The sequence below is a fragment of the Linepithema humile genome, chromosome 7, assembly GCF_040581485.1.
Source record: "Linepithema humile isolate Giens D197 chromosome 7, Lhum_UNIL_v1.0, whole genome shotgun sequence".
In the NCBI taxonomy this organism is placed as follows: Eukaryota; Metazoa; Arthropoda; class Insecta; order Hymenoptera; family Formicidae; genus Linepithema; species Linepithema humile.
Genome location: NC_090134.1, coordinates 3,904,077 through 3,924,418, shown reverse-complemented (window position 1 = coordinate 3,924,418; position 20,342 = coordinate 3,904,077). Strand labels below are relative to the sequence as shown.

The 20,342-nt window shown below is 40.4% G+C and overlaps 1 protein-coding gene across 1 annotated transcript in view; it reads right to left on the bottom strand.

The window, feature by feature from the left end:
* Positions 1 to 180: 180 nt before the first annotated feature.
* Positions 181 to 20,342, bottom strand: part of LOC137000978 (zinc finger protein 211-like) — an 82,039-nt gene continuing 61,877 nt past the window's right edge. The window contains exon 2 of the mRNA XM_067358705.1: positions 181 to 14,625. Within this exon, the coding sequence (XP_067214806.1) occupies positions 13,552 to 14,625 (1,074 nt within the window). The 3' untranslated portion in view covers positions 181 to 13,551. The remainder of the gene's footprint in view (positions 14,626 to 20,342) is intronic.

The window sequence follows — 20,342 nt, the reverse complement described above, 5'->3', positions numbered from 1 at the left end:
TCTAACTTTCTTGAAGCGCACGCGATAATTAACAACCGCATTAACCGTCATTTAAGTAGTCGATTATTTTTATAAGAAAATACAGATTTACCTTCTTCGGAATAAATTCTTCCTCCAATAAGAATAGTCGTAGCGGAAGATGAATGAACGGGGGGAGGAACAGACATAAGCATAGGTAGGTGAGATTGGACAGAATGTATTTATTTATCTTTAAAGTGTACGTAGAGTAAAGTAGATCAATGCAATTGTTATGAGTAGTATCGAATAGTAATTGTCATACGAGTTGCTAGGAACGAGTATGCATACCCACAACACCGAGGAGCTTCAGCCGCTCATTTTTTTTCTTATTTTTTTTTGCACGACACTGATATACATTAAACGTTACACGATAGCAATAACGATTATCACCGCGCCAGACGTTCCATCATCATCGTTATCATCATTGACGTTATCATAGTTACCTTACAGCCACAACTTTATTACACGACTTACAATCTTTCCGGCGTCGCGACGGACGCCGGATTCAACAACAACGTACTACATACACGCAGACGCTCGCACCCGCAGATTAAAAATATCACAAAAACGCGACGCGTAATTACATAACTAACGTAGTCCCGTTGAGATTTTATAGAAATAATTGATTCGCGCTTGAATCGTTCGCCGAGACCAAATCTACAGGCATTTTCATTCGACTTTTGCGAATATTGAATATATAAATCGAGCTTTTATGCATATCCGGCGGAAGTTACGAATTTATAACGATCGGTTGTTCGACAGTGGTGCGGTTATTGTGATTGTTCGGCTTGTATTGAACATTGTGCAGTTCGTAAAATTTTCACACGGGCATCGAGAGCGTGCCAATCTAACACGATTTCGTTTTAAACGCGTTATTTATTAAACACTCTCTTTACGAATATCCGGCATGATTGCGCGTCCAATGTCGTAAAAAATTCCCGTTTTATATACAGCCGGAATAAAACTTGCAGTTTTACATAAGGCAGGTCGATGGTTAGATTGCACGATTAATGATTGGCGAACACGAAACTCGTGTGGAGACTTACGATTTTTTTTTCAAGACTTTTGCGGTCAAATAACTTTACATAATTCAATATGATTTTTATCAACAGCTATTGTATCGGTGTGTTAGAACATTTGAATAAGCGTTCGGCAAGGATAAACATTTCGCGATATAAATACAGAATTTATAAGTGTTTAGTCGGTTATATTCTTGTAATTTATCGTAATTTGTAAAATTAAATTGTTTTGATACGTCACATTCATTTGAGTCTCAACAATTTCTAAAATGATCATCATGGCACTGGATAAAGATGAATAAAAGCTCGAATTAGTTGATGTTCAAATCAATATTCTAATCAATGTTCTTTCTACATTTTTCCGAAACTCTCGGCGAAGATTCACTTCGATCAGATAACAATGATTAATCAAGACAACGTGCGAGCAATATTCTGCCGACAGAGTTCTTCGACAGCTTTAACGAACAAATCAGAATACAAGGCAGCATTCGTCTCTTTCGAGACTGTCCTAACACGGTACGTTTATTATTTTTTTCCAAGGCGAAATGAAATCCTTTCATAACTCTATGCTTCCCCATATAAAAAGTATCACTTCATGCACATCTATCAATGTAATTTTTCTAGTACACTTAAAAATTAAATTTTTCGATATTTTTTAAAAAGGAACAGCAACACAGTTCGAAGTATAAATCTAAAGTATTTCGCTATACTTTTATTGTATAGCAAGAACGTTTTTTTTTTTTTTTTTTTTATTTTGGCATGAGTCAAGAAGCAATTAAAAATCCTCTGAATTAGCATATTGGAGTTAAAGAATGCATCCTCCTCGCACAGTTAAAACAGTAACCGTAACAGTAAAAGCCTCATTCACTCTGCTTCGGAAGAGAAATAAAGGATGGTCCGCCGAATCGCACTCGATTAAATCCGTTTCGCGCCGTTCAACGTCAGGTACGCCGGTCCATCGTCCATTCTCGAGACGACACCGCGAACTCAATTATCACAATCTGCGTGGCGTACATGAGCCTTACAAAAAATACAATACTTGTGCGCTCGCGACTTTGTATGTATATCACAGACGACCGGCGCACCGTTGTAGCGCTTCGTCGCGCTAATCGCGCACCGTCACCACTTGCATCTCGTCTCGCCGCGCGATTTCCACACTTTCTATACGCGTGGAAAATGCTCTGCGGAGAATAAAAGCAGAACTAAAGGGGGCACACAACAAACTGTGCGCGGGACGAATATGGAACTGGGACGACGAAAGTTCGATTTGGCGGTCTCTCGCACAAAAACACCCCCACTTATAAACTACTATTAAAATTCGAGTCGCAAAGTTTCAAAGTGCCAAGTTAGAAAATGTTGGTCACACCAATATGTGGAACAATACATCCTGCGGCTTCTAAAAAGCGGAAAGAGAATGAATCAAAATTATCGATCTTGAGACAGATCTTTTTTCATAAGAAAGCAAATTCGACTGATACGAAGCGACAGTTAGAACTTAGAATTTGTGGATTATAAATTCTAGTTTTATATATAGAGCTAAGATCAAGAACTGTCACATCAAGATGTAAAATTGCATTTAGTTTTACAAAAAGGAAATATTTTTTTTTTTTTTTTTTTTTGGCACATTTGAGACTCCTCGGCTTTACAATCGATCGAAGATAATGAATATTAATTTATAATTGTATTCCGCAATACGATTTTATCTATATAAGAATCGAGCTGCTAACACCTGGGAAAGACATAGAACTCGTTGTACGTGACGATGTATGTAAATGTGTTCAAAAGGGAAGCAAATGGAAATGGAAAGTACAAGAGATTCTATTCTGATCGAATACATTATTCGCGCTTAAGTATTCGATGTGCTTTTTTTCATCTTCCATTCGTACGCATTTTTCGCTCTCATCCCCGTTCCACAATCTTTCAATACCTTTCTCTCTTTCCTCTTTTTCTCTCCATCTTTCTCTCGCCTCTCGCTTTTTTCATTCTTGTCTGCGTCTATCATCCCCCTCCCCTCTCTTTCTCTCTCTCTTTCTTTCTCTCTCTCTTTCTATCTCTCTCTCTCCCCCTCTCTCTCTCTCTCTCTCTCTCTCTCTTTCTCTCTGTCATTCATCCCCATTCATCCTCGCGCTCTCTCGCTCGCGCTCAACAATAACAATTGAATATGAATTAGAAAAATAACATTATATCGTAGACAACAATTGGTTACAATGTATATAATATATACCGGTAATAGTGGTGTGCTTATTTCACACAATACTTTTATATTCCCCGTTAGTTAAAGCGTACCAATGACGTGGGGCGCCGCGCTAAATAATGGCTCGTAAAACACTATAATTAATTCGTCGTTTCGTTAGTCGTTCGTTTAACTTGGTCGATCGATCGTCGATCACGGATCGGCGCTCGCGATCGATAGGATCGGATTCGAAGTGGGAGATTCGCACTTTTGTACCAACGCCTGTTTATAACATACGTAATATATATATCGAACGCGCTTCGAGAACGTGGCTGCGTGATTCATGTTTCGCGATTGCAAGCAATACCATGATCGATTTTTAAATGTCAGCTTCATGTCCATTCCATTTCCAGCATGGTACCATGCGCAAAAACGTTGCAACAAGATTGACGAAACGGTATCTCGCATTTTTTTTTTATTCATTATTATTATATAAATATAAAATTCACCCGAACAAATTTTGTAAGATCAGCCACTCCTGGCTGCAGAGATTATTTCAAAAGTCATTTCACATGTGAATCTCAAATATCGTGGCTATCTAAAAGAATTAATAATAAAATATGATAACAATGTCTTTTATAATTTTTTATAAAGTAATAACAGTAGATAACAATGGATAACAATAATAATGACAAAATTCATTTCTTTTTGTAAGATCTAATAACAAGTTTCTTCTCCACAGTGATCCTTTTTCCTCGCCCTTTATTTTGTAACATTATCATTATGAACTTGCTCGTTTAAATCGCGATATGATTGTAAATCCTGTTACAACGACAGCGCGCGCTAAAGATTCGCGAGACATTGTTTTCACGCGTTACTCCAAGTTCTCTTAATTAATTAGTTAGTTAGCCGAAGAGCCAGAGGGTCGCGGACGCGCTCTTCGCTTTTGCACGACAGCGCCCAGCGTCAATGGAAAATTCGTGGACAGATTTCGAGACGGCATACGATATTAACTCTTGTGACTTCCTCTGTATCTTATTCCCTCTTCTCCCTCTCGTTCACCCCATCTCTCGTTTCCTTTCTCTCTTATCTCGACCGCATAAACGCGTCATTCCGCCATCTGCCATTTACAAGTGTGTTCGTTTAATAAGCTAACACGTACTAGCTACAGTAAATCCTAATTACGGCTTGTACGACAGACATGTATATATATATATAATATATATATAATATTTGTGTGTGTCGCGCGCGTAATATTATATATATAGAATATTTGTGTATGTATATATATGTAATATATAATATTCATATATTACAGTTAGATTGCTCATTGTCAATTCATCGGTTTATCACATTTAGTACAAGTTGAAAAATATCTCTAACATCCACGCGCGGCGACGCGGACCCACCCCTTCGCGCGGGTTTTTCGCGCGCGCTGACGCGCGTCCGTAACGCCGCTTTGTATAATAGTTATCGTTAATTATGTGCTAGTTATTAAATTACAATTAATTATCTAACGATAGGTACGACAAACAATTATGATAGTACGGCCACGGACTTATTAATTCTTCTCGCGACGGCAAAGTGATTGCAAAATCGACTTTCGTTAAAGTTAAACGCGGAATTCAATATGTCGCAGAACCTTTTCTTTATCGACGACGTTTCCGGGGGAACATACACGCGGATGGACCGCACGATGCTTATGTCACCAACGACAGAAAGTTCGCGGATGTTTTTAAGATTTCCAAATCGTCTACAGTGACATAAAGAAAATAGAGACATAACATAATTTCGCGCGATAGAATTTTTTCACAAGCTTGTTCATCTATGATTTTTATTTAAATTCTTTATTTTAACGTAAAATGTGAAAAAAACTCAAGCTAAATTAAGATCCGAAATTATGAATTTTTAACAATAAAATAAAAAGGAAAAATATATATTTATATCAAAAGTCAATATATATATAATCTATAATAATTTTTGTAACAAGTAGGTCGCCTACGCTTCTGATTAACTGATCGACGTTAAATGGACCGGCATATGTTTAAAGAGGAAGTAACAGCGCTTTTATCAGTCATATAATTGCCGGAATAGCAGCGATTCGGTGAGTAGATTTAGCGACGACTAGTTCTGCTAAAAACAATAAGCACAATCATTGAATGTATTCAGGGACCGCCTTTTGTCTTTCAGATTTGACTCCTTCTTCAATCAATCACGCCGATAAGAAAAAAGGTTCCGCGTGTTCTTAGGTTCGCTATTACACAGACCGAGGCTCTAAACGCTTAACTTTTTCGCTTTTATTTTTTTTTATATATTTTTTTCACTTTAAATCTCTTTAGAATAGACACCGAAGACACCGAGAGAGACTCGAAGGAAGTTTCGAAAAAGGAGATAAAGTCCATTCGGCTAATTAGGATCGAAAAGTCTGGCTACTATAACGAGTCGAGCTACTACTTTCTAAGTCACTTTGCGCTCTACACGCGTGTGTAAGACGCTTTCGCGTCTTCATCATGTTTTCTTCGTCTTTCTCTTTTTTTTTGTCTTTTTATAACCTACAAGTAGTCGTTCCGTACGGACGGACCGACGGACACCGAGGATTGAGCAAACTGTTATTGCACGGAACGCGTGAAAATCGAAACACTCCCAAAAATTCCCCCCCCCCCTCCCCCCCTCTGCATTCTATGAGCTAGCCGTGGATTCGCAAGAGAAGAGCCTGCATTGCCTAATTTCGCGTTTTCTACAATATTTGACATTTTTTTTATTTGCAGAGTTTCGAATGTCTCAGCAAAATCGGGTTTTTTTCAAAACGTCTTGATAAAACTTCAAATAAACCTTTATATTAAATTTTTGTTTGAGCAAAGTACACTTAGAATTGACTGTAAAATGAGATTTCTCTGTCTTTTATATATTTGAAATTTGTTAAAATATTTGGACTTTTCAAATGTTCAATATTAAATGTCTAATCTCTTAAAGGAGCGTAGAAAAGATTTTCAATTTGTTAAAACAATCCGATAGAAAATAGAATTCATAAATTACCGAAAATATTAAAACTGTAAAAATAATGACAGGCAGAAAGTATCAAATATTCCTCTATTTATCGACGTCTTTTTAACGATTCTCAAGACGTACGTATAGATGATAGCGCAAGGACGTTTTCTCGCTGCAAAACACGTAAATCATTCATATCGTTACGATAGTCGGGATGTCGATACCTTCCGGCTGACGGGGGCGTTCTCTTCTACAACAGGTACGCGAAAATACGCAATGGAGGATTTTCTAGCGTGAATTGAATCGCTCGCTAGCCGGAGGTCTCTATCGATCAAACATTAACGGCGAGAGACCTTCTTACAGCTTCCTACCTAAATACATTTAGCATATATCCTCGGAACATAGATAAACCATTAAAAACATTGTATATGTTCCTATCTACCTATACACAATATATAGATATAATGTTTGTATATCGTAACCATATTAATATTAATTACATATATACGATTAGAGTAAATAATTAATCCTTATGCGTATATCACATCTGATCGTTCAGTCAGTATAGGAAGACCCTCGCCTCGCCGTCGACACACGCAAACCCGTTTAACATATACGTGCCCTAATGTGTCCCCTTTTCCCCCTCTAACCGCCCTCAATTCACACGTCTCTGAGGATTTTGAAATTTGTCGCCTCGCCACACAACCTGTTTTCCATTTTCCTTCTGTTTCTCATTTTTATCTCTCTCTCTCTTTCTCCCCTCCTCACGCGCCGTCTTTCTCGCTCTTCCAGCATTTTTTTAAACTAATATCCGATAGTAACTACTATCTAAACAGACATTTAAGTTTTGGTAAAAACCTGAAATCGCCATCGAATATCAATATAATATACACTTATTATGTACTTATAGTATAAATATAGGAACATTCATTAAATATATTTTCATATATATATAATATTATCGTCATATATATATATTTATATATTTTTATATATATTTTTATATATATATTAGAATCTGCATATATACAAATACATATGTGCGTATATACATATTTGTATATATTTGTATATATATTACTTGGTGTTGTAGCTATAACTTTAAACGTGGTTTAAAATGCCCAATGTATTCCATAACGCCTGAACCGCGGTTAGTCCACCACTTTAGAGGAGTCGACGATTGAATCAAGCGTATCTTTAGACAAACTGAAGGAAAAAACGCGTGAGTCAATAAAATCGTATCGATTATTCTTTCGGAAATAAAATTCGAAGACGCAGGCTCCCTTTTAACGTCGCGTCGGGTCGAACGTCGCGACGCTCACTTTCAGCACACACTTTCTCAACATGTATATAGGCCATAAGAGAGACGGATTGCAACAGTTCACGGTACCTGTCTGTAAATTCATCCGTAAATATAAGTATTACACGTTAGTTAAATTACACAAAATATTGTTTATGGGGCATCCGATCGTCCGATCCCGTGACGTTTTCGGCGATCGAAAGATTCGGTGGTCCGGAGTCCGTTGTTTTCAGAACTTAGAGACATCTATAAATTTCATTCTTCAATTTCTATCAAAATTAATTTTCCGAAACTCTTAACAAAAATCGCAAATCAATTAAAGCAACTGAAATCGAGGTCATTTTGATAAATTCCGACAGGCCCAAAAATGATCCGTATGTTTATTCGTGACGATTCACATGCAAATTTTTCACGTCCATGCTATTGAAAATTGAGTTCACGGAGATTATATTCTTGAGCTTCGATCCACACACTGCACCCTTCAATCTCTATGAAAGATAGGGTGCATCGACAAGCTACAGCTGCAGAATGCAACCCTCGATTTATACGATCGATGCGTGTAAAGGACAGTCGTGGAAAATAAAAGCTCGCCAGTCTGCACTTTGCATGATGACAAAACCGTGCTAATCTAATTTATCCGGCGGATTTTGGAAATGCATTGAAGATTGAAGAGACAAGATTTTGGATTGCAATAGAAGAGCGAGTCGCAAGATTCAAAATTGTCATGCTGCAATTGCAATCGCGGTGATCTACTGCAATTGTTATTAGAAGAGTGCTTTATAAAATATGCGAAAGATAATTAATCCTAGAAATACCATCCATTACTAAGAATTTTGTCTAAAATTTTTTTTCTTTGAATTAAAATTTGGAAACCGCTGTTTTAAAAAATTTGCTAAAAGACTTTAATTATATAATATTTATATATAAATTATTTAAAAAAAATAAATATCACATATAATTAAAATTCTTCAGAAGTTTCTTTGTTCAAAACTTTTTTGTTAAAAAATAAACAAGTTGAGAGAAAAATTGGTATTCCTAGGACTAATTCGAAACTTTAAGTATGCATCCTGATATCGCGATGCTGATATCGTTGGCCTGAAAATACGAGTCAAAAACTATCGTCGATCGTTTCGCACATGCATGGGGTGCGGCGTGGCGATAAATATATTATTCTACCGCATTCGGTAGGTAGCTATGTTTTACCGGAGTTCGATTGAAAGACGACTGGCTATCACGCGAACTAACGTGCGATACGGAGAGTCGCACACACGCCGTGCGCGTCGCGATTAATTGATTCCCGGAATTCGATGTAAGTTTCAGAGCATGCGAGTGTATAAACGAATCCACGAGACTCGATATTCCCCGCGTATCCGGATAAATGTCGATTTGTCCGATCCTTGGTATGCTTTCCATTCTCTTCCGGTGTGTTCCGGCTCTGATCGTTTAAACCCAATTAAGTTCTGTTAAGGATATTTCTCGATAATAATTGACAAAAGTAGCAGCGAAGCGATGCAATTTCCTACAACTCGAATGACAAAAAACTGATAAAATAAATAAGAATAAAATGAAAAAGTCGAAAATACATAGCCGCACCGTGCGAAGGTCTAAACTTCGAACGGCGAATATAAAACATTGCGTGTTCGATTTTGTGTCAGGATTAAAATCAGCTGCATATCATAGGAAGTATTCTTCGATTCACATTATCCATGACCCATATACACAAGATAGATTAATCGACTTTATCACATACGATTAGCGCCCGTCGAACTCTAACTAATTATACGAGAAGTGACTAGTAGTCTGTACTATACATTAAACGTCTGGCACACATTATTAAAATATCACATCATGTAGTTGTTACTTTAAGGTACCTTCGTATTCCGCGATCACGTCGTTAAAAAAATGTGTACGCTCCTCGTCCCCGATATCGATGTTTATTAAAAATCATATCGGAAGAATTCGATTTTGTATTGACTATCCGAGAATGTGCGTTTCTCCATCGGTTAATTGAACAAAGTGGCGGTAGCTGACCCGGAGTCGTATTACTGTCTACAAAATACAATTAATACGGTAAATAGGAGTAACAACGCATTCCGTTGTAATGTGTTCCGCTGTAAACGAGATTAGATTGTCCGCGTAGTTACTGTTTAGCGTTATTACGCCCGAACGCAAGCACTACATCCGGTGGTGCTTCCGGTGGTTTAATTCGGAACGTACTTTCATTCGTTCCCATCTCCTAAAACGAAGGGACAACCGAATTCGGAAAATAGCAAATGCTTTCAAAATTGCTCTCGCATTCGCGTTGCAGTTATACGATCGCGTTTCCTCGCCTTACCGTAGTATTCGTTCCACTTCGGTGCAGAATAATCGTTTGGCACTGTGACTATTATTCCTATCAAGTCCTATCGCGATTCAAGTCGCGATCGTAGCGGAGATCGTGCGATTTTTTTTCCAACGGAATTATGAACTCTTAATGCAAACATGAGTAAAATCGCTGAACATTTCCAAGACTGTCAAAATCTAAGAACCGAAGGATGCAAAAATTGGATTCAAGAATTTTAGAAACTCGAGAGTCAGACATTGCGCAAAAGTACCGAGCTTGATTCTAAAACACTAAAAATGAATAAAATGACGCATACACGTGTAACAATGTATGACATCAGAAAGTATTTAGTTAACAAAAAGGTGCGTCAATAATTATAAAGTATACCAGAATGAAACTAATACACCAATGTACATAATGATAAAATACTTGAGGTTTTTTCCAAGTCCAAAAATCTCACCTCTGCTTCATAACGATTTGCTGTTTCCCTCGGTTTCTCCGGTAACGACGAATCCGACGTGCATAGTGGAAATGAAACGGCAGTGGGCGGACGTTGGGCACTGGACTAACGATCGGAGCGTCAGGCGTCATGGAACTGTTTTCTTTAATCTTCTAGACTGCGCCCCTCGAACCCGAATGCGCGAGGACCGCATATGTACGTCCGTACTTATTAGGGCGGACGAGTATATGTATATATATATATATGGCGAACCGGCGAGAAGTGGGAAATCAAAACTGTGCGAACGCGAGCGAAACGCTCCCCCGCGCCTCGCCGCGAATTCTCGTTGACATTCGTTGGACACGTTCCTCTTAATAAAACCTCGACACGATGGTCGCACCACCGACCACGGACGACAATATCGACATATTATTTAATCGTTAAATTACATCCTTATCGAGACGGTATAATAATATGGTAATTACGGACTAAATTGGCCTATCGCAGCACCGGGCCGGTCTTGGAGGGAAATTGAATTTTCGCCCGACGGAATAGGTTCTCTTTCTCTCTCACTCTCAATCTCGCTCTCTACCTATTTCTTGCTCTCTCTCTCTCTCTCTCTTTCTCTCTCTCCTCCTCTTTCTCCTCCCTCATATCTAAAGTTCCCTCTTTGGCACGACATTAGCTGGCAATGTAGAGCTTCGCTTTACTCTCTTCTCGTCGCGTTTTGTTTCTTCATATTTTTTGTCTTTCGGGTAGAAGTACCGGCCGGCCGGCATCTGACGATCAACCCTATTCGTTAGATAGCACCTTCGTTATTCAACTTCGTTTCGCGTACTTTCGAGAGTGCGCGAGAGTACACAGAGCAGCACAAGTACACTATATATCACTTAAGGGCTAAGTAAGTGTCCTGACCAAGTGGAGGGATTCGGCCTCGTAAAGTGAGTTCGAGAGTTCGAGTCCTTCGAGTTCGTTTGAGTTTTCTCTAAGAATCGCTATCTCCGTCACTTTCTCTTTCTTTCTCTATCTTTCTCGCCACGGGATCGCACGATCGGACTTGGTTTATGAAGTGGTCGAAAGTTAAAGCTACTTACGAGACCGATCCCGAGAGAATGAGCCGGCCACTCTCGTTCTGCGCTCGCGCATAACTGGACAGCATGTCGTTATTGTATATGTATGTGTGTATGTATATCGCGTATATACACGTGTATAAATATCTAAGAGAGTGGATAGCGACTAAGTGAAGAGGACTTTTGGAAGGACCGAATGTAGACCGTGCAACAAGACGCTACTTCGCGGCTCCCGACGACGAACCTAAATCGCGCTGGTGTCTCTGACATAGACGTACGGGAGAGAACGAAAGATATATATTATTGCTATCCGCATCATCAAGGAAAGGATATATTATTCATTCGTTCATTCTGGGAATTCAAAGGCACCGGCAACGCTTTCCGGGAGGTTCGCCCTCCCGATCGGTGCCAACGTCGAACACGTCGTGAATTTCATCGCCTTTGATATATTCGATAAAACAATTATTCAATGAATGATTTAATCCCTTATAGATTGATAGAATTTCAAAGCAAAATGTCACAGCTGTATCTCATTTCTATTCAAATTTATCTCAGGAATTTTATCGCTGTTATAAAAAATGGGGCAGAATAATACAGATCTCTCCACATTTATTTTTAACTAAATTTAAATATAAATAAAATTGGCGTTCTTTTCCAAGGGGAGAAAAATATAATTTTATCAATAGAAATTTAATTAGTGTTTAAATTTATATCGCGTATGTGTGCGCTACGTAATTTTTACGATACCTTTCAGAATCGATACCTTAACTTTCATCGCGATATAATTATATCGAGTTTCATTCTTTCATTATGTTGAAGGAAAAAAGTAAATTAGTAAAATAGGCCAAAACTTTTAAAAAGTTCTTCATGAATAATCGTTTGCGTGCTTCACCTCGCTTCTGACAGCATAATCAAAGATGTCTAGTGTAGGCGTTGCGAGTCTGTAATAACTTATGTCTTGGTTTCCATAGACATGAACATGCTGTGCACGCGTACACCAATTGTCGAGAGTGTGTTTTTCATGGCAAAAGAGTTCTTCGAGTTGAAGAGTCCTGAGAGTTCTAACCCACTTTTCCAAGAACTTAAGAAGATTAATCCTGTAGTTAAGAATGTCTAATTTAAGAAATTTAATTTATAATTTTAATCAAATTTAATTCAAAATTTAATTTTCTTTATTGCAAGATTAATTTGCCCGAGTTTAAAAGGGAGAGAAAATTTCATCATTAGCTAAACTACTCAATTGTACAGGCTGCGAATTATCCTCATAAAAAAGAAAAAAAATTCCATCGACGTGTTCGCGTCTGCACGGAGCTCGCGTAAAGAGAAATTATCGTTATCGTACGCGGCTCATCGCGAATTATATTACATATCGAATACACATCGAGTATATCAAGGTTAGCTATTACGTTAGCTATTACAAATATATCACTTTGTCAGTGGAGCACGAAGACGAAGAAGACAACAAAAGGAAGCCTTTGACCGTCGGCTTTCGCCCGCCGCGTCGTTGCGTTCTTTGGTTTTTCTTTTTTTTCTAATTTTTTTCTTTTGGTTTCCTATCCCTTATCACAAGTTAGTCTCACTATCGTAGCTTAGAAACCATCGTCAGACGTGCTGCTGGTGGATCGTAGTAGTAGCAGTGAGATTGCGCGTAATCGCGTTTTACTACTTCTCTCTCTCTCTCTCTCTCTCTCTGTAATTGACGCGTCTTGTTGGGCCGGCGGCGATGAATGGACGCGGTCCGTTTCTTTCTCTCTTTCTTCACAGTAGGAATTGTTTCACCCGATTTTACCCGACTTGCTTGCACCTCTCGCGAGTAGAACGGTTTTTACTCGGCAACGGACAACCGAGAGCGGAGAGCTATTGATAACTGTCGTGAATCGACAGTTGAGGAATAATCTTGCAACAATTAATGATCGATCGACTACACACAGTCTTACGACGCGATTTTACGAGTCCAAAGTAAGCGGTGGGAATTTTTGTCTTCCGAATAATATTGTTTCATGTACTTTATAGTTTAGTGCGCGGAGAATAGCAATCAATTTGTTTTTTTATTAATACATCGCTAGCGTAATTTTGCAAGATCGATCCTCGAGTCGCGTTCCGCGACAGTCGCAGCTTATCGATGCGAAGCGACGCGCTGGTGAGAAATAGGAGTGTCGTCGCGCTGCTCTCCGGCTTCGAGGATGCCGAGGTGGGTAATAAGCCGAGTTATGCGATCGCGTTAGCGTTGGTGAATGTGCGTGGTGAGATGCTTGGAGAGGTAGTCAGCCCGGGCGAAGCACTTGCCACACATCTCGCAGTGGTAGGGCCGTTCGCCCGTGTGGATACGCAAGTGCCTCGTCAGATCGCTCTTGCCGCCGAAAGCGCGGCCGCAGAACAGGCAGACAAACGGGCGTTCGCCGGTGTGCTTGCGCACATGCAGCTTCAGGTTCTCCTTGGATCTTACGCATTTGCCGCAAAACGGACAGGCGAAACGCCGCTCGCGCCGATCGGCCTCGCGTGTGCTGCTTCGCGCGAGGCTAATTATCGCCTCGTTCGGCTCGTGCCGATCGTCATCGACGACATTGTCGTCCACGTCGCCGGCTTCGCTGCTAGTACCGCCGCCACCGCCGCCGCCACCGACGCCACCAACGGTTCCGGCAGCGGTGGTCTCCGTTATCTGAACCTCCACCGCATCGCCAGGATTCTCCTGGATGCTGGCGGTCTCCGAGACGCTCTCGTCACCGCGGGCGCCCTCGGAGAACACGCCGCGCAACTCCTCGGCGTCGCCCGGGTTCGTCGTGGTATCGCTGCCGGTTTCCACTTGGGACGGCTCGCCGGTGCTCGATACCTGATCGCTGCGCTCGGCCGGCGTCGAGACGACGACGACGCTACTCTGTGGCTCGGGCGCGCGTTGAAGCCGCTCGAGCGCGTGATTGAGACGATGCTTCTTAAAGGACTTTAGATACCTGAATTGCATGCCGCACACGTCGCAGGTGAACAGCTTGTCGGCCGGTAGTCGCGCGCGGTGATTCTGCTCGCGGTGCTTCACGTAGGCGGACCGGTAGCGGTAACGCTGGCCACATTGCTCGCACGTGAACGGCTTGTCGTCGCTGGTCTGTCCGGCGTGCTGCAGCAACGCGTGACGCTCCAGCAGCCACGGCGACGGGAACGTCGCCAGGCAGACGCCGCAACGACGCGCCAACCCGGCCAGGCCGGTGAAGCCGCCGTGGCCGAGCATGGTGCCACCGCTACCGCTCGTCCGCTCCACCAGCGCGCCCCATCCACCCGCTTCCAGTCCGAGGGCGAGCGAGACCTGCAACACAAGCAAGAAAATTACGTCGCACCTTACGCAATACGACTCGAATCGAGACGTGAATCTCAATCGGGAATCTGTCTCCAACTGTTTCGATATTTAGTCACATTCAGAGTCTGAAAATTTCAACATTTAAATCATTCAAATGTATCGAATAATTCTACTGATTCGTGCATTTCAAGTAATTCTAATAACTTGCATGATGCAAATAATTTAAAAAAAAAAAAAAAAAAATATTTTTAACTGATTTCGAATCTTTCATTCGAGGCACAACTCGATGGCGTGTCGCGGCGAGTGTCTCGGGAATCGTTTCACGCTCGAATAGAGAATTATGAACTATACACTTACCCTTTGTATCGCGCGGACGCGGCTTATGATAGCGATAAACAATCCCTACGGTCGCTCTGGGTTTTACGCGAGATTGGATACACGCCGGGGATTGCGCGCATAGGGTAGGCAAGGACACATATCATCGTACGCACATAACGTATTGTTAACACAAACAGTTTGCAGCTTTTATTTCACAAATTGTTAATTTACAACTATGATATGCATTCGTTCGTCTAAGAACCGAAACAAACCAGTTTTTTTTTACTTTTTTTTTACGCCAAGCCAAATCAATTGTGGCTATCCGCAATGATCGGAACGTTCAGAACGCGTTATCGATGTTGATGGAGTTTTATAGACGAGAGTGGGCTTTTGGAGTGGGTTTTCCTTTGCGCGAGCTTATGCGAGATATCGAATTTTGCCGATTTTCCGAAACGTCTGATCCCTGATACAGCTGAAATGTATACGTGTACACAAGCGTTCGCGCGTATATGCATATAAAAATGCTGTTAAAACGAATCTCACAAATTCAGTACGCATTCGCACACGGCTACGATCTCACGACTTCGATTCAATTTCTCATTCACATTTAATTTGGAATTATTTAAAATCAAATCTTTCGACAATGATCTGCAACACTGATGGTAGAGATTGAAACGTATCGGACGGACGGAAAATATTCTCGGATTATTCATTCAGTTATCGTCTTTTTAGCCACGTCCATCTTATACGCCTCACTGTCTAGTGAACGCTTGTGCGTCACTTGTGAATGAAACATAGCCATGCTCGATTACAATGAGCTCGGGGGCATCGCGATTTTTGACAACACATATTTACCTTTCTTTTCCTCCGACGAGTCGTTCGCGATAGCGACGAGCGCGTCAAATACATTCGCGATATTAGAGTCTGTTAGCACCGTACGACTTTTTATAGCTAATCATTGTTAAATGTATAATTTTTTACTCAAGATAAGTATTTTAAGATAAAAATTTTACTAATTCGGATTAAAGTTTTTAGTAGCAGTTAACTTTGAATTGTTGCATAAAATGAGAAGATAATTAGCGCTAATTTCCTTTTATTGTTAAATAATTATATATTAATATCCTGATTAGTTAAAATTGATTTAAAAAGTAGACTTTACTGTGTGATCATGCACTCACTCTTTTAAGCTGAATAATTTAAAAGATACGGCAATAAGTGTAAGGATACATTACTAAAATACATGCGGTACGAACAGACCCGATCATCGCTTATGGCTTAATTACGTATAAAATTAACATCGCGCCGCTCTGATATCGCGAACAGCCCGTAGAAATAAAGAATATCCAAAAAAACGAGACGCATCAGTTGGTTGGTCAGTCGGTCGGTAGGTTTTTTTTATTTCTCCGCAGTAAAGATCGCGCTTCGATAACTCACATACGTGTCCTATCGCAGCCCATAATATCTAAGATCAGCAAGGTCGCACTCGGGAGTTCCGAGTATCACGCGATATCGTACACATACAAGGTGTCCAAAAAATAGAGAAGCGAAAGTGCAACCGGATAAAATATTTCGGTGTGCTCGACGGTCGAGAAAAATCGTCCGAGAGTTTTTAGCAGGAACACTTCGTCAAAGGAAAACAGTTAAAAGAAAAGTTGATTAAACGCGTGTGGAAGTAATTTAACACATTTGATTAACGTGATGTGAACGCTGGCGGCTGAAGAAAATTTAATTCGTAATACTGAAATTTTGTATCGATTATTCTCTCTGTATGATAGCGTTTCTTTATGTATAATTAAAAAATTTTCGCAATACAGAATATAATGGTGTAATTTACATCATGATGAAAGAAATTAACTTTTTTAATCTAAAATATATAAAATAAAATGAAACTAAAATGGAGAATAATATTAAAACTAAATCGCTTATGTCTGAGCATTTTGTAACTGAGTTTTTTTTACTGACAATATTAATAAACGACATACATCATACAGTTTGTTCAACTGTCTTGATACGATCGTATTTTTATTTTATCGATATGTTTTCATCGTTCGTTCCTTTTCCTTCGCCTTCAATTGATAATTTTTCGTGCTTCAATTCGAACTGGACAATCTCCGGAGTGCGACGAAGAAAATCTCAAAGTAAACGACCGTGATATTAATACTCGATTGCATCCCTTTTTGTGATACAGAAAATTGAAGATCTTTAGGTTTTCAATTAAACAAGACTTTCAAACGTGATTAAAAATGTCAATGATATTTCTGCGCATGAAAATTTGTTAAATTCTAAAAACTATTTCATTCTGAGCTATGACAAGTGCGAGTTATATTGCTCTTAATTTTCCGCGACGACTCGGCGCATCGGAATATCGAGTTGCCGAATGCATCGCGGAGAGATCGTAACGGCACCATTGGCGTTTGCGTTCCGTTTACAGCTTTCCTCCTGTATCCGCCCTCGCAAAGTCCGATAATCGAATTACTAACGCCGCGAGATAGTTTCGAGAGTCTCGTCGCAAACAAACATTTTCTCGTCGGCGCTCAAATTCCGTCTCTCGCTCGTTCGAAGAACAATGTTTGTTTTTTTTTTTTTTTTTTTTTTTTTTACTGACAAACTATGTGTACACTACACATTTCCCTCTGTCTTTCAACTTTCTCCCTTTCTCTCTCACATACACACACGCGCGCATACACACTCTCTCCCTTTTCTTCTTTCTCTTTCTCTCCCTCTGACATTCGATAATCAAGCGAATGGGCGTAGGTGCTTGGTGTCGAGATGTGCTGAGATGGAATGGCATGGGCATTGATTTCTTAAAGATCGGGTTACATGTGTTGTTACGCTTTAACACCATGTTATTAAATCCTGAAAAAGCAAAATCTAAGACTGGTTGGCACAAAACGAAACGAGTAGTGGTCGCCGCGGGACCGGGCCGCGTCGCGTCCGCGTCGTGACGGACGGACGGACGGTGCGCGGGCGCCGCAACGAGAGTCGTTACAAGTATGAAAAATATTCCGGTAACCGGTAACACCGTTTAAAAAAGTTATTGCATCTGGGTAACCTATGTTGTATAGGTACGTTCTCTTTTATCGTATATTGTACAAATATTGTTGTAAGTCGGTAGTACAAACGTTACTGTAGAAAACATAACAATTCGTAGGTTCGTATGTCTTTCGTATCGTTACGGAAAGCTTAGTTAAGTGTTATACAATCTGTTAGTACTATATGCGAGATTCCGATCTACAGGGTGATTCCGAAAATATTGAACACTGCGATTGTGTCTCTGCGTGTGTATGTGTTTCTCTGTATGTATCTGTACGCGTGTGTACATGTATATGTGATTTCTTTTTCTCTCTTTCCTTCTCTGTCTCTGTTGATTACCGGGGAATTAAACGAAAAAAGGATTAACGTAGAACTCAATCGCGCTGTAATCGAGCCTCGGCGAACGGATGTTATTTTCGTCAACGTTGCGAAAAACGATATTTTGCCGGAAAGAAAGCGTTCACACATCGTAAGTAAAATAGCATGTCGCTGCAAATTATTTCCAACGTAGAAGTGTAAAAAAAAACTTATTGAATTACAGATAATAATTTAAAGGGCCAAGCCTCCTCTTCGTGCTTCTTTTACGCACATTTCTTTCGTCAATTGTTAATACGTGCCCACGAAAAAAAGTGACGCGGAAACAGCAGAAATGCATTCGTGGATCCCGAACGTGCTTACTAAGTACATATTGCGGTTATACAATGTTGCTCCGCGGAACAATGACGAAAACGGATGTGCCTCGGACGCGAAATATGCAACGGGTGCACAATACAACTGACAATGTTGATGATTCCCGGTATCCTTAGTCTTTATTATATTTTCCTGCACGATTATTTTTTTCGTCGACATATAATCAGAACTCTGTATGAAAATGTGTTCTTAAAATACCTCAAAAAGTTCAAATATTTTAAATATTATTTTCGAAATTGTTTCAATATTCTTCGAGCGCGATGCTAAGTTATTTTTTAAAATCTTCACGCTCTTATTCGCGAAAGACAACACTTTTCTGTCGTGATAATTTAACGTTTCGTACATTTCGCATTGCGATTCTGCCGTTGTAATTCTTCCCGATACATGATCACGGCTTTCGATTACCTTCCGGGCGAGATACCAAATTGTTTTGCGAACACCTTCGCAGACGAATGCGCTGGATGAAAGATACTACGCGTACAGGTGAGATACTCCCACACATGTTTTACAAACACGATACGCACGCACACACGGTGCGATAAATCGGTATTCATCAAACGCGGTTATCGAGCGTCGGCGAGAGCGTCGGCAAGCTGCACGCCCCGTAAGATATGACGTGTCGGGCGTACAATTTTTTTCTACACTTTTTTTTACATGTACGCGGTGTACTTTGAAAAGCTCGACCGGAGAGAGAGAAAGAGCGGCTTGACAAGCCTGAGCGTCGAGATAGGGGGTGCGGACGGGGGAGAACGCGGGGGAAACAGCGACAGAGACGGAGAGCGAGAAAGAGAGAGGCCGTGATCCTGCGCGTCGACCTTATTGGCGGAATTCCCGCGGAAGAGATCCCATTAATAACGGAGCGACAAGCAGGCACGTACCCGCGGCCCATCGCGCGCGGGGGGATGCACGTGCTCCACGAGTCGGTATACACTGCTGCATCTCGCCGCGCGCGTTGCATACACACGCATCTTTCTGTCTCTATCTTGTAGATGTGGGACACACGTGTGCGCGGATGTGAACCCGACGACGACGACGACGACGACGACGACGACGACGACGACGACGACGGCAACGCGAACGAGGCTGCCTACTCTTCCGCGTTACGAAAGAAGAATTGCGAGCTTCGTAAAAAATACAATCACGACGGATAAATCGATTTGATTCGGCTATTAATGCCACTGTCAATTGCCTCCTGTAACTTTGCTTGCGATATTTCACACTTTCTTTTATATAAGCTTATCCTTTCATTAATTTGGTATTCAAAATATTACGTCGAAAAAAACTAATGGTGCTCGAGATTCATTTACTTTTTTGTTCGATAGTTTAAATCGTTTTTTACAATCATCACAATATCGTTATGAAAAAAATGACGGCATTAAACATATAGCGATCTTTTGAACGATAACAAATTAACTTTCGTCCTTCGTTGTCTTATCATCCAATAATATTCAAAATGCAATTACATCCTGTCTTTTAGTTTAAACATCGCCGTGCAATCGGTATTATCGATATTCACGGTACTGATAGTAACATTAATCGCACGATAGATGTTTAAAAGAGCGATAAACTTAGTTTTTTGTCGAACTGCCATTCGAAAGATATACAAGTTTAACTCAAGATACAAACTATCCAAGTTATAACTGGATTCTTATAAGCATCTCTGTATAAAGTCCTTTATAAAGTTG